This window comes from Pelodiscus sinensis, chromosome 24 (assembly GCF_052426305.1).
Source record: "Pelodiscus sinensis isolate ZL-2025 chromosome 24, ASM5242630v1, whole genome shotgun sequence".
In the NCBI taxonomy this organism is placed as follows: domain Eukaryota; kingdom Metazoa; phylum Chordata; order Testudines; family Trionychidae; genus Pelodiscus; species Pelodiscus sinensis.
Genome location: NC_143075.1, coordinates 502,229 through 516,705, shown reverse-complemented (window position 1 = coordinate 516,705; position 14,477 = coordinate 502,229). Strand labels below are relative to the sequence as shown.

The window sequence follows — 14,477 nt, the reverse complement described above, 5'->3', positions numbered from 1 at the left end:
GCGGCTACACGTGGCACGGAGTAGGTAGTTCGAATTAGGATCTCTAATTCGAACTACTGGTACACCTCGTCTGCACAAGCCCCTTCCTCTCCCAGCCCTTCCCCTTCCTTCTGCCTCCCACTTTGTGGGGCTGGAGTCTGTGCTCCGTCCCCAGACTTGGAACCCACAACTCAGCTGCGCGGCGCAGCGCAGCACCCAGCAGTTTTAAAATCCCAGGCTGTGACGTTACGTCACGCCCAGGCGTCTCCCCGCCCACTGGTTTGAGCATGCCGCGCAGGGCAGCAGCAGCCGGCAGGGGGAGCTCAGTAAAGGTTGCGCACGACGGCCCGGGGCCAGAGCCAGGGGAGAGACGCTCTGGGGCCGGGGGGGGAGGGGTCGGGGCCTGCTCCAGCTCCAAATGTTGGTGGAGCATGGATACCACAAGCCCATACAACTCGCCGCCCGTGCCTCTGTTGGCTAGCCGGCTCTCTCTCTTTCAGAGGGGGTGGGGAAGTGCTGGCTCCTCGCGGAACCCTTCATTATGCTTTGCGGAACCGCAGGGTTCCCCGCAGCACCAATTGGGAAACACTGTACTACACTAATGATGAAAGAGCTCAACAAACAGCAAATTAAAGTCCTGGGCGTGGTGTCTAAAACTATGGGCTGCTGTGAGCCTCCGAGGCAAGCAAATCCATCAGGAACCGCAGAAGCCACCAAGTTTTCGTAGGGGCTTTGTCATGGTACTTACAGATTGCAGTCAAGTCACACCTTAAGCTTCTCTTTGTTAAGATAGATTCAAGTAGCTCAATCCTTTTATCTCTAGAAGGCAGGTTTTCTAGTCCTTTCCTCATTCTTGTGAGTTATTCTGAACCCTCTCCAGTGTGTCAACTTCCTTTTTGAATTGTAGACACCAGAACTGGAGACAGTATTCCAGCCAAGGTCACACCAGTGCTAGATACAGTTAAAATAACAAGGGCGGAGTTTCGAGAGAGGAGGGGGGCAGTAGCCATGCGCACCGGGACATGGCTTGCTTTTCTTCCTATTTCCTTGACAGTAAGGGAGCAAGGGGAAAGTACTTGGAGTCTGTGCATGCCCCTCACTCCTGGCTGGTGAAGGGAGGGGGCAGAGGTGTAAATCATGGAATCCAAGTATTTTCCCCTTGCTCCCTTATCATTGGGGGAATGGGAAGAAAAGCAAGCAATGTCCCAGTGCGCATGGCTGCTCCCTCCCCGCCCTCTTGAACTGCGCCCTTGTAAAGTAATCTCTCTACTCTGGCTCAAGATTCCCCATTTATGAATCAAAAGATTGCCTTAGCCTTTTAACCACAGCATTGCACTGGATGGGATTGTTCATCACAGTCCCCAAATATTTTTCAGAGTCACGGCTTCCCAGGGTGGAGTATGGCCTTCTTTGTTCCTAGATGTAGACATTTGCTTTTATCGACATTAAAATGAATATTCCAAACAGAATAAACACGTTCACTTATGAAGGAGTAAGGTGGCATTTTATTTTGGCTGTTTAATGTTCAGAAATGTGGGGTTCTAATCATTTAAATTCTCACTTTGTGTTTTTCAAACCTTGCATATCACACTTGCACCTGATGAAACTAGGATTATTGCCTATACTAGGAGGTACACAGGTGCTAAATAGGGAGAACTCTAAGGGTGGTAAGTGAGAAACTGTTTCATCCAAAGAAGTAGGTTGTACCCACAAAAGCTCATGATGCTAAAAGCAACATTTTTTGTTAGTCTCTAAGGTGCTGCAGGACCATTCTTTTTTTTTTTTTTTTAAATGTCAGTTACAGACTAACATGGCTCCCCTCTGAAACATTTATGTTGTGAACCTAGCTGTGATTAAGTGTCTATTCTCCCCTCCAAATACATGGAAAACTACACCTCTTTCTGCACATCTGGTTGATGGCCTTGACTATCTTGCTCAAATCTCTTCTTGAAGCTTGGCTGTCAGCAATCTGTCATCCATCACCCCTAGAGTTCTCCCCATTTAGCACCTGTACACCTGCAAATATAGGCAATAATCCTTGTTTCATCCGGTGCAAGTGTGATACGTAAGATTAAAAAAACCCTGCAAAATGAGAATTTAAATTACTAGAACCCCACATTTCTGCACATTAAACAGACAGAATAAAATGCTATCTCGCTCCTTCTTTTTAGTCCTGTTACTTTGTTCACTCCCTTGTGCTGGTGCTTCTTGGGGCACAGACTTTTCCTTATTTTATACCTATCAAGTGCTGTGCACATCTATGGAACTATGAGAGTAAGGAGTCTGGAGCTGAATAAATAGCTTTAGTGAATGTCCTGTGAACCAGGGCCAGACAGATAATGGATCATTTAGCAGGCCCACTTAATTGGACCGTATTTAAACTAGAAATTTGCATAATGCTGGATTACATGATACATCTGTTAGATGTTCCAGATTCAAATAACTAATCTTACTGCAGGTACCTCTCATTTAATTTTACTTTTGAGGTGGGAAACTTTTGGTTTTAGTCTGATTCTTTTCGGTTTCTACTATTTCTTGGTTTAAATTATCTTTTGCACAAATTATAGCTCTGTGTATTTCTTTGGAATTGTCATCTGCACTCCCCAAAAGCAGTGCATTTTCCTCTGATTTTTGTCAGATCAAGGTGACTGTTGCAGGTTTAACAGGAAGAGATCCAGTGCAGTGTAGCCGAGATGTCTTCATTTGTCCTGATGCCAGTCTAGAAGATGCCAGAAAAGAGGTTTGTCGTTCTGACTTTGCATAATGCTTTACGGGCCCTTCTTTAGTTCACAGGGGACTAGGAAGGTTATTAGTAATGTCCAGTTTGAGTGATTGCAGCAACATTGCACAAACCCAGAGAGAGAGAATTTTAATTCTCTTCCCTTTAGTGTTTTCTTGCAACAGTATCTTAGTTTTGCACAATTTTTAAGTCCAGGTGTTTGACTTTGTAAAATGTTTAACTCCAACTTTAGTGTACATGTTACCCAGGCTCTCTGACAAAATAACATAATTTGGAACAACAGAGAGTTTCTGTTCAGGAAGGAAGTAGGATTGTAAAAACTTTAAAAAATCTCTAACTATGTAACCGAATGAAATTCAATTAGTTCCATGGTTAAAAGTTCTGGTGGCTGCTGGCCTCGCGGGCTCCCAGGGGTGGCTGGGAATTTAACAGGTTAGGTTAACCAATAAGCTCATATTTAACCAGTTAATTGATAAACTCTTGCATCCCTTCAAAGAAATGGAGAAGGTAGGGCTGCTTAGGGAGCTTGCTGTATCATACCTGTCAGCACATTACAGAACTGTCAGTCACATGCCTTCATCCAACCTAGGGATGTAAAGGGTTAACTAAGTAACAAGTTAGCATTGGCCTTATTGGCATGCTTACCCAGAAACCGTTTAACTGGTGGACCTGGGCCAGTGGGGGACTGCTTCAGGGTTAACTGGTTAACTTTTTAACTGGGAGTTTACATCCCTAATCCAAAGAGACTTATTGTGGAGGCAAAGTTTGCCTCAAAACAGCTTTCTCCAGCAGGTCTTGGCCTGGTATATGGAAACCAAAATCAATGTTTCTAGCAGCTCCAGTAAGGGTACGTCTAGACTACATGATTCTTTCGAAAGAGATCATCTACACAGCCACAACTTTTTTCGAAAGTTAACCAGTTAACCCTGAAGCAGTCCCCCACTGGCCCAGGTCCACCAGTTAAACGGTTTCTGGGTAAGCATGCCAATAAGGCCAATGCTAACTTGTTACTTAGTTAACCCTTTACATCCCTAGGTTGGATGAAGGCATGTGACTGACAGTTCTGTAATGTGCTGACAGGTATGATACAATCTGGATGCTCCCTTTCGATAAAGCCCTGTTTGCAGTCAAGAACGCCTTTTTTTCGAAAGAGCTCCTTCGAAAAATGGCGTTCTTCCTCGTAAAATGAGGTTTACCGCTGTTGGGAGAAAAAGCTGTGTTGTTTTGATTTAATTTCGAAAACACGGCAGCAATCTAGACTCCTGTGAAGTTTTTTCAAAAAAGGACACTTTTTTTGAAAAAAACCCTGTAGCCTAGACATAGCCAAAGTGAAATATTTTGAGCACTCATCAGACTTCCTCTTGAGTAAAGAGCCTTCCTGAGGCATTCCTCTGCTTTTCATTTTAGTGTGTTTGAACATCCTAACAACAAATGCTCCTTCAGTGAACTTACATGTACCTTGTCTGTCAGTCTGCTGAATAAGTATTTCTTTGTTTGTTTAGGGGCCTTATGATGTTGTGGTCCTGCCAGGTGGAAACCTAGGAGCTCAAAATTTGTCAGAGGTAAAATCATGACATTTGTAGATAATTCAAGACCTGTCTCTATGTCTTTAAGTGTTGCTTATGTTCTCCTGTGTCTGCAGCAAATTCAATCCAACATCAGAAACGAAATAAAACAGCCCAGCAACGTGCTGTAAGCTGTGCAGTTGCAGTTTTAACTAGTTATCCAGTGTAAAAGTGGGAAAGTGTTTTGTTTGTAGCATGAGGGTATAAATGATTAATGAACCAGATATAAAGTATTTTGATGCCACAACAGCTTAGAAATCGCCATATTGCAGTGACTCTCAAACTGTGGTCTAGTGTCTGTGACCATCTTGCACACAGGCCATGAGTTCAGGGCTCTACTGCCTTTGCGGGCACTCCAGCCCCACCCATCCCTCTCCCCCATTGTGAGGTTGGCTTCCTACTGCAGGAGGGATCCAGCTCACGGGGGAAGGCGGAAGCAGCTCCACAGCCCTAGGGTTCTACGATTCCGTGCTGCTGCTCCCCTCTCCCCCAGCTGGGGAAATGGCAGCGCAGGAAACCAGTCACCTGGAGGCTTTCCCCACTGCTCCCATTGGGCAGAATCCCAGTCAGCCACCCCAGCCTGCTTGTGCACCCAACCTCCTGGCTGGACTCTCCTCATCACCTCACCCCCCTTCAGCCTGCTCCTTCACCCTATCTCCTGACTCTCCTTATCCCTTCCCTCCCCCCCTCCAAGCGTGCTCCTCCTTCTGCTGGGAACCTGTACCCTCAGCCCCATCCTGCATCGTCTTTTATCATCATGGACTGGTGGTCCATGGAAGAGTTTGCATTGAGCAGGGTGGGCTGTGGGCCAAAAAGTTTGAGAACCACTATCATTAGATCCAGTGTAAGGGTCATCTAGTCTGGTATCCTGTCTAGCAATGTCCAGTAAGTAGCAACTGCTTTACTGGAAGTTATAAAAAAGCCCTCATTAAGCAAATGTGGAATAATTTAGCCCAGAAAACTGTTCTTGTCATCTCTCTTAGTTAACTGGATTAAGCCCTGATACATGAAGTTCAGTATAACTTCAAAATTACTTCTGTTGTTAACTCTGAATGTTCCTAATATCCAGTCTCTCTTTTTTTTAATCGTGTTGAGTTCTTGGCTTCAGCTACTTTCTATGGCAAAAATTCAGTTACATGTGGTCTGAGATTGTGTTCCCTTTAATGGTTTTGAATTTTCCACTTTGACTATTTCCTGTCTCGTTTCTTAACATTAAAACAAAAATTCCTGCTCTGCTTTCTCTGTATAATTCTTTATTTTTTGAATTTATTATGGAGAGTGAAGCATGATTTTTTTTGGGGGGAGGGGAGGAAATTAATTAATATAATACTATTTCTTTGTGCAGTCTCCTGCTGTGAAAGACATTTTGGTGGACCAGGAGACCAGAAAAGGCCTGATTGCTGCTATTTGTGCAGGTGCAGTAATGAGATGTCTTGTATTGTAACCTACTTGGCTGCTTTAAAGAACGGTTTGGGCAGGTGCCTCCTTTCCAAACTCTTTCAATACTAATGTGTTCCTATAGCTCCGTAGCAAGAGTAAAATGCAATCTAGAGTGGGAGAGGAGCTGTGATTTAACATGAGAGGTTCTGTAAAACCGTGAAACTTAATTATAACTTGCCAACACTCCTGATGCTTCTTCCTTGTCAAAGTTGTGGGCGTGGGGTTAGCAGCTGTGAAATGCAATATGCTTAGGTGTTCTGTAAAGTATGTGCTTATGCTAGCAGCCTCTCTGCCAGGGGGTATGTGCTGCCGGTACACCAGCAGTATAAATAATTTGGCCCTCAGTTGCCCTTACGTTTACAAATTTTCTTCCAAAATGGAAGATTACAGGTTCCCCATTCCTCATCCAGATGGCAGTGATGAAGAGAATTATTGTGGCCTCGTGTGGCTGCTTATGGGCCTATATATTACTCATTGCTTCATAAAGTGTTTGAAGTGTCTAGAAAGCAATATAAGCAAGTGCCAGCTCTCCCAGCTGGACTCTTATTGAAATGGTTGTTGGGAGCAGCCTTTGATCAGTGATTTCCTTCTGCCCATTGATATGTGTTTATTTAGTCTAGTCATATGTGGGCTCGGAAGGCCTCTAACTTTGATTTCTGGAACATCTTTGTTCTTTGGAGTGCTGTGGGAGTACCAAATGTCATTTCATTTGCTTTGAGAAGATTTATCTCATGGCTTAGCCCAGGCACCTGCAGAGTTTTGAATTTCCTCCTGCCACTTGAGGGACGGTAGTTTTGCGACAATCAATGTGAGCTTTCAACCATCCATAAAAGGACACTGTTCATAATAATGGATGTTCACTTGAAGAGAGTCATTGACTTTAATTATAGCTATTTGCAAAACAAATTGATAATTGAATAACACAAAAGTTGTTTCTTTCCTGGAACTGGCCTCTGAATGAGTCAAACTTGAACAATAAACAGAAACTAGTAAATTAGGCAAATTTTAACTTTTTGGAATTCCCATAATGGTTTTTTCCAGAGTACTTATCTAACTTTCTGCCACATTCCTTCCTCAATTCAGATCAAATGGGAAGTGTTCTCTCCTCTGTTTTATTACAGATTAAAAAAAAGCTATAGCTGCTAGTTCATAATTTGGGTTGATACCCAAGTGAATGTTCTTCCCTGGGTACTTGGCACACACAACTCTCAGCTGTGAGGTTTTCCCCAGAATATTTGTAATTAATCCATCTTTTGCATTGATAACACTGTACCTATTTAGTGTTCCATAAGATATTCTACCTCTTTTCTCCAATTTAAGCAGATACTGGAACAGTAGGAATGATTTGTTGAGGATGGGAGTCAAGTACAGAGATCATTTAATTTTTAAAACAGTCACATGTATTCCAAGATTTAGAGCTAAATAACAATCTGGTTTTTAATGTGCGTTCTCCCCAATGGAGCATTGATTTTGTTTGAACACCATTTACTTGTCTCTGTTGGGACATTTTATTTACTCCTTTGTAGTTAGGTGGGCCTTGACTGTGTGCATCCATGCTGGCATTGTGAGTCTGTCTTTGAACATTTGTTGAAAAGTACTTGTCTCCAATGGACTTGACACTAGTGACAGGTTCACTTTGTTTTACTTGCAGGTCCTACTGCCTTGCTGGCCCATGGGATAGGGTTTGGGAGGAAAGTTACAACACACCCTTTGGCCAAAGATAAAATGATGAATGGAGGTAGGTATAAACATTTACGGGCAAATGGAAGTGTTACATTTTCATGTCTCTGCCCTGAATACTGTGGAGGAAAGGGATTCACAGGCTCGTGTCCTCCATGCTGGCCAGAAAGAAAGGTGAGGGGAACCTTGACAAAACAGTTCTAGGAGCATTTTCCTCTCCTGTTTGATGCCTGCCAGCTTTCTCCTTTCTGAATTCTTACCTAAAAAACCCAGCAACCAAGCAAACTCAAATGGTGCCCTTCTTGCCTTCCAGAAACCCCAGCTGTCAAAGGGTGATCTTTTTCTCATGACATAAAGTGCTGTGATTTGGGGAAGGCATGTCATGCCCATTTCTCATTGCAGTTCCTTGCCACTAGCTGGACTTGGGGGAAGGAGATATTCAGGTGGGAAGGGTCTCTACCACTCCCTCCCAGAGGGAGCTAGGTAATCTAGCAAGTTTATAGAGACATTCAGTGGTTTCTAAAAATTCCCTGAGAATTAAGAGGTACACTAAATCCTCAGCACTGATGGGCTTTGTTAGCAGGGCATATGTTGAAGTGGGGTACGAATAAACTTGTTGGGCTTTGTGTCCCTGGAATAGTCTTTCTGTTTTATTTTCCTTATTGAAAATTTGTATGTGGCCCTATACCGCTGATACATACTACAGGTTGAACCTCTCTGATCCAGCAACACCCATAATCTGGCACGATTTGAATTAGCCCAATGCCTATTTATCATGGGTGGGACCACGTTTCCCGCAGTCCCATGAAGTTTTTTCACAGCCCCCAGTCCTGGCTCTCGGTGTCCTCAGAGCTTTCATGAGAAGGTGTTAGGTTTGCAAGCAACAGGCATTAATTAATGAAGCACGTATTAGGGGTGTAAAAGGTTAACCATTTAACAGGTTGCCCAGTGAGCATTAGGCTTACCGGGTAACCGGTTTCACAGCCCTTGCTGAGTCCAGCCTGCCACTGGGGCAGGGAGGGAGGTGGCAGGGAAGGCTACTCCTGCTTCTGCTGGTGAGATCCTGCCTGCATGGCTCTGGCCCAACTCTGGCCCTGGCTGTGCAGAAATGTCCCAGTGTGACTCTCGCTCTGGCCAGCCGCTACCCCTGCTGGTTCAGCTTTGCCCAGGCAGGCTGGCAGGACACCTCCCCGCCCCTCAGCCCAGGCTGGGCAGGCAGTTTAACTGGTTAAACATTTAACATTTTAGTCGTTTAACCAGTTAACTCTTCAAACCCTTTTTACATCCCTAACACATATTGTGTTATCAAACAGTACAAGTGCTGCTAGCTCTTGGGGAAGAAGAAAAGGGGCTTGAGACTTTTATTGTGGGTTTTTTCTTAATTCACTTACTACAAGCATGTGAGTAGGAGAGACTCGTCACTTTTATTTTAAAAAAATCCTAGGACTCGTGATAACCAAGCAAAGCTTTAAAAGTTTGAAAGCTAAAAGTTATAACACAATGAAACTTTTTAAAATCTTATGATTTGGGGGGATCCGACTCATGATTTTTGAATACTTGGCTAACAGTACTAAGTAGCGTGGCAGGTCTGGAAAAATTTGCCATATCATTACTGGAATCTACCTGATGTTTTTTCTCTGGTCTGCTTTCCCCTTCAAGACCATTACATGTACTCTGACAGCCGTGTGGAAAGGGACGGGAACTTTCTCACCAGCCGTGGCCCTGGCACCAGCTTTGAGTTTGGCCTGGCTATTGTTGAAATACTGATGGGGAAGGAGGTGGCTGATCAAGTGAAGGCTCCTCTTCTATTGAAAGATTAGTTCAGAAAGTTTGCTGAAGGGGAGGAGAGGGAGAAGAACACAAACTGAAATGGAAAGGTTCTTGTTTCCCTTCTGAAGAGTAAGAAAAAAGCTATGGGCTGCATAAAATCTAATTGTGAAGTAAACTCCAGTAGTATCACATTGAACTGACCAGCACTTAACATTTACATTAGGAACTGGAATAATTTACAGGCTAATGGTTTTTGTTCTTAAGAGAAATTTACTTAAATGTACCTGCTTAGCTAATGAAACTGGTGCACTAAAACAACATAAACAACAGTGATATCCTTTAATAGTTTCAGAATCACATGAACAAAACTTGTTTGCTTGCTAAAATAAAAGGAACTCTGCTTAAAAAGTGACTTGCTGCTTGTTTTGTGTCTTGCAGTTGTGAAACGGTGCCAGAATTTCTTTTACCAGTTTGGGGAGTAATGTTGTTGTGATCTTAATGTCTATAACCATTTAAATCTAAAAATGTGGGCAGTTTCTTGTGACATCCTAATAAATGCCAGATTGAATTGTTGATACCCATGTGGGATACTTGCACAATAAAACTGTTTATATCGTTAACAATATATTTAATAAATAAGGAAGTCACAGTTAAATCAAGCCCCCTGCCAACTGTAACCTTTCTTTTTTCTTTTTTTTTCTTTTTTCTTTTTGTAATGTGTATAACACTGCAGGTGCCTGCCAAAAATCAGAAACATTTCACTTTCACGGCATTCCACAATTCTTTCTTTCAGATAGTGGCTTGTTTGGGCTGCTGTTTGCATTTGGCTTGAGACTTAATTTGATTTTTTATAATTCAGAAAAAGTTCTTGTAGATCAATTTGTAATAATGCTCCATGTATAGTGACAACTGATACATTCATATTTACTAATAAAGGACTAAAAATAAGGGGAGAGGTGGCTTAATACTCAGACCTTGCACCCCTGATGGAAAGATTTGGTCCAACTTATGTCAAAAATCTCTGCTTGCTGCCATTCTAGTCCCAAGTGAACATCTGCCATTATTTTGGAGCTTGTCTCTGGTATGCCAGGATTTGACACAGCAGCGATTGATCTACCAGCTGTCAATTTATCACATCTGCTTAGAAAAGATGAAATCTATGTCAGAGCACTTTTCCATCTGTTCTGATTCCCCATGAGGATCAGAAAAGTAGGCAGAGTTGACAGAAGAGCAGCTCCTGCCGACCTTACTGCACACAACACACCACTGACTCAGGTACACTGTTAGCATAGATGCAGTCATGCAGATTAGATTTCTGGGGGTTAGTATGGACAAGGTCTTAGTTTGACAATACACAGCCTGCTCGCAGCATGGGTGGAGAGGTGAGGTTTGGAGAGTAGCGAACAGAAGCAGGTAACCAGAATCTTCCCGGATAATTTGTTGTCTGTAGTGTGGTGTGCTTCCTGCCTCACAGAAATATACAGATGTGTGATCTGTTTGTTTGGGGAGGGGATGCTGAACCTACCAGCTTACCAGGGAATGCTGAGAGCTTCTTAATGAGGCTTTGATCCTGACTAACGTATCTAATCTTCACCACTACACACCACCCCCACATGCTAATCAGGCAATGGACGTGACACCAATCTATACAGCACACTAGACCCGTGGTCACCAACCAGTAGATCAGAATCTACTGGTAGATTTAGGAGCCTCTGGGATCCTGACTGGGTTGGCCAGGGACCTATCAAGTGCTGTCACTTCAGTTGCCCCTCCACCCACTGACATGCTCCTGTCCTCTGCCTTGGAGCTACCCCCCGTGTGAGCCTCCTACTTGCTGTGCAGGGTGTGGGAGAAAGAAGGGGGGTGCTGATGTCAGGGTGTCCCTCCTCCCCCCACTCCTTTACCTATTTCCACACCGAGAGAAGGCGAGGGAGGGAGCTTGGCAATGCAAATCTCTGTCACTCTCACACTGGGTGTCTGTCATTTTCTCAAACACACAGGGTACGTCTAGACTACAGGGTTTTGTCGACAGAAGCTTTGTCGACAGATACTGTCAACAAAGCTTCTGTCGACAAAGAGCGTCTAGACTACATCCAGTTCTGTCGACAAAGCAAGCCGCTTTGTCGACATAACAGTGTGGACGCAAAGGACAGTGTAGATGCAATAATGCCTTCTATTGACAGAACTCTGTCAACAAAAGGCGTTATTCCTCATAGCATGAGGTTTACATACGTCGACAAAGCTGCTGAGTTTTGTTGACGTTATGTCGACATAACTCAAAGGTAGTGTGGACGCAGGTACAGTTTTGTCGACAAAAGTCCGCTTTTGTCGACAAAACCCTGTAGTCTAGACACACCCACACTGTCCTGCACTCTCATCTCCTGACCCAACACACACATGGAGGGTTGTTACTTTTACAGCTTGTGAAGTGGGATAGTTTTGGTTTCTGACTGGTCTGTGCATTTCATAATTTTCATTTCTCTCTTATGTGTCAATCTAATTCTTTGAGGAGTGAATTCTAACGTGCCTAACCTGTTGTGGCTGGAGTCATTATCCCTGTGGTAATTGCTGCTCCTGGAAGGGGCTGGCATGTCCCTGCAGCCCCTGAGAAAGCTAGAGCCCCTACTCCACATACTGTCCTCACCTGCACACACCACTCCTGCAGCTCTCATTGATGAATAACGGAATTGTGGCCAGTAGCAGCTGTGGGCTCAGTGCTTTTAGATGAGGGACAGCACATGGCACCATGGAGCCACTGCTGAACAAGCCCGCTGCTTTTAGGAGTGGTGCAGGGCCAGGGCAGGAGTAAGCCTGCCTTAACCCCACTGCTCCACCACCCAGAAGCTGTTTCAGTTAGCAGTGCCCAGCCAGAACATAAGAACCTGCCTCCTGAACCCCGCTCCCAGCCCCGAACTTCCTCCTGCACCCACCCTTCTGCCCCAGACATGAGTCCCTCTGCACCCAAAGTCCTTTCCATAGCTTGCATCCTGAAACCCCTTCTGGATCCCAATCTGCGACCCTGGGCTAAACCTGGAGCCCCTCCCATTCTCCAAACCCCTTATCCCAAGACCGGAGCTTGCACCCCTACCCCAGCCTAGTGAAAGTGAATGAGGCTGGGGGAGGAAGGGGCTGGAGTGAGCAGGATGAGGCCTTGGAGAAGGGATGGGGCAGAGCCTCAAAGAAAGGGTGGGAAGGAAGCGGGGCAAAGGTATTTGTGTTTGAGGTAGATCTTAGATCTTACATTGCACTTAAATTTAAAAAGTGATCTTGTGGTTAAAAAGATTGGAGACCACCGCTCTAGACTGTGCATCACATGCAGAGACTAGGGGGAACTGAGGTGCACCAGTGGCAGGGAAATTCAGTATGCACAAACACCTGGAAAGTGACCCACACTTGCATGCTACAGAGAGAGCAAAAAACCCCTCAAGGTCACTGTCAGACTGACTTGGGGGGACTCTTCTAGACCAATGCGAGCAGGAAGCAGCCACAGAAACACCTCAGAGAATTAAAGTTTGGGACCTCCTCAGGGCCTTGGCCTGCTTACCTCCTCAGGTCCCATCACCAATCACAGCTGGCCCTGCTGATTCAGAGGAAGGTGAGTTTAACGAAATAAACCTGCTCAGACTACACTTGGGCTACATCTACGCTGCAGGCTTTTTGCGCAAGAACTGTTTTGCAGAAGAGTTCTTGTACAGAATGGCAACGTCTACACTGGCATGACTTTCCGGAAATGCTTTTAACGGAAAAGTTTTCCGGTAAAAGCATTTTCGGAAAAGCGCATCTAGATTGGCAGGACGCTTTTCCGGAAAAGCACTTTTTCTGGAAAAGCGTCCGTGGCCAATCTAGACACGCTTTTCCGCAAAAAAGCCCCGATTGTCATTTTCGCGATCGGGGCTTTTTTGCGGAAAACACTACTGTGCTGTCTATACTGGCCCTTTTCCAGAACAGTTTTCTGGAAAAAGACTTTTGCCCGAACGGGAGCAGCATAGTTTTTCCGGAAAAGCACTGATGATTTTACATTAGATTGTCAGTGCTTTTCCGGAAATTCAAGCAGCCAGTGTAGACAGCTGGCAAGTTTTTCCGGAAAAGCGGCTGATTTTCCGGAATAACTTACCAGTGTGGACACAGCCAATATCTTCCACAAGAGCAGGCCCACACTGCCATGTGATTTTGTTCAAGAGCATCCATTCCAGTGTGGGGACACTTGGGCAAGAAAGCTTTGATGGCCATTTTAGCCATAGAGGCTTCTTGCGCAAGAAATTCATGTTGCCTGTCTACAGTGCCTGCTGGAAGAACTCTTGCACAAGAAGGCTTATTCCTCGTGGGGGGAGGAATAACTCATCCGGAAGAAGCCCTGTTTTCCAACTCTGTACTATACTTGTGCAAGAACGCGCGTGCAGTGTAGACAGCCGGCAAGTTTTTGCGCAAGAACAGCTGTTCTTGCACAAGAAGCATGCAATGTAGACACAGCCTTGGGGCTTGGGGGGAAATCCCTCCCTGAACTCTGGGGAGGGCCAGATGAAGCTGTGATGCCTGATTTTAGATTATAAAACATAAATCCAACAGGAGCCCTGGGGCTACTGAGCCCTGCCACCACAAACAACTCAGCCTACAACTATGTTTGGTCAGCCTGCACAAAAGCAATTAAGTTGGTCCCCCTCCCCCAACTCCTGCTGGGAGGCTGTTCAGGAACCACCTCCCTTCCATGGTAAGACAACTTCTCATTTTCAGTCTGATTTATTTTTCTTGCACCAATGTTGGTCTTTCACTTAAATAGAGCTTGATCTCTTTCCTCTCCCTCCAGTCTTTACTTACAGCCGTGGTGGCCAACAAACTAGCCCCTTGCGGCATTTGGCAGGTTGAGGGAGGCTAGTTCACTAGAGCAGTAGCCGCTAGGGCGGCTGCTGCTTCCATAGGGGTTGGACACCCCAGCCCGACAGTGCAGTGCTAGAGCAGGCATACTCCCTCGGCCGTATTCTTTTGGTTATTTTTTGTTTATGATCCTAAATAATTTTCACTCCCCATGGCGGTTTATGCCGGTCAGTTTCTTGTAGTGCCTTTTAACACTATTGGGGGCTGGTGCACCATTGTGGGCACCTCAATACTGGGGGGAGCCCCAGAGGCCAGATCCAGGCAAGCTGGTGGCCACATCTAGGCCCCGGGCCTGAGGTTCCCCGCCCTGGCTTTAAACAATAGGTATGACTCTCAAACCATTTCCAGCGCATGGGCCCCGGCGGGTACTTTGACTGCTCTGTGGAGAACACAGCGTGCTGGGCATGTTTAACATCCACAAGATGCCACTG

The 14,477-nt window shown here is 45.1% G+C and overlaps 1 protein-coding gene across 4 annotated transcripts in view; it reads left to right on the top strand.

Annotated features, from left to right (window-relative positions):
- The window catches only part of PARK7 (Parkinsonism associated deglycase), a 42,266-nt gene extending 32,680 nt beyond the window's left edge, over nucleotides 1–9,586 (top strand). For all 4 annotated transcript variants that reach the window (XM_006117966.4, XM_075906437.2, XM_025182063.3 and 1 more), the window contains exons 3-7: nucleotides 2,618–2,719; nucleotides 4,222–4,281; nucleotides 5,630–5,699; nucleotides 7,376–7,462; nucleotides 9,064–9,586. In XM_006117966.4, the coding sequence (XP_006118028.1) occupies nucleotides 2,618–2,719; nucleotides 4,222–4,281; nucleotides 5,630–5,699; nucleotides 7,376–7,462; nucleotides 9,064–9,224 (480 nt within the window). In that variant the 3' untranslated portion in view covers nucleotides 9,225–9,586. The remainder of the gene's footprint in view (nucleotides 1–2,617; nucleotides 2,720–4,221; nucleotides 4,282–5,629; nucleotides 5,700–7,375; nucleotides 7,463–9,063) is intronic.
- The last annotated feature ends 4,891 nt before the right edge of the window (nucleotides 9,587–14,477 follow it).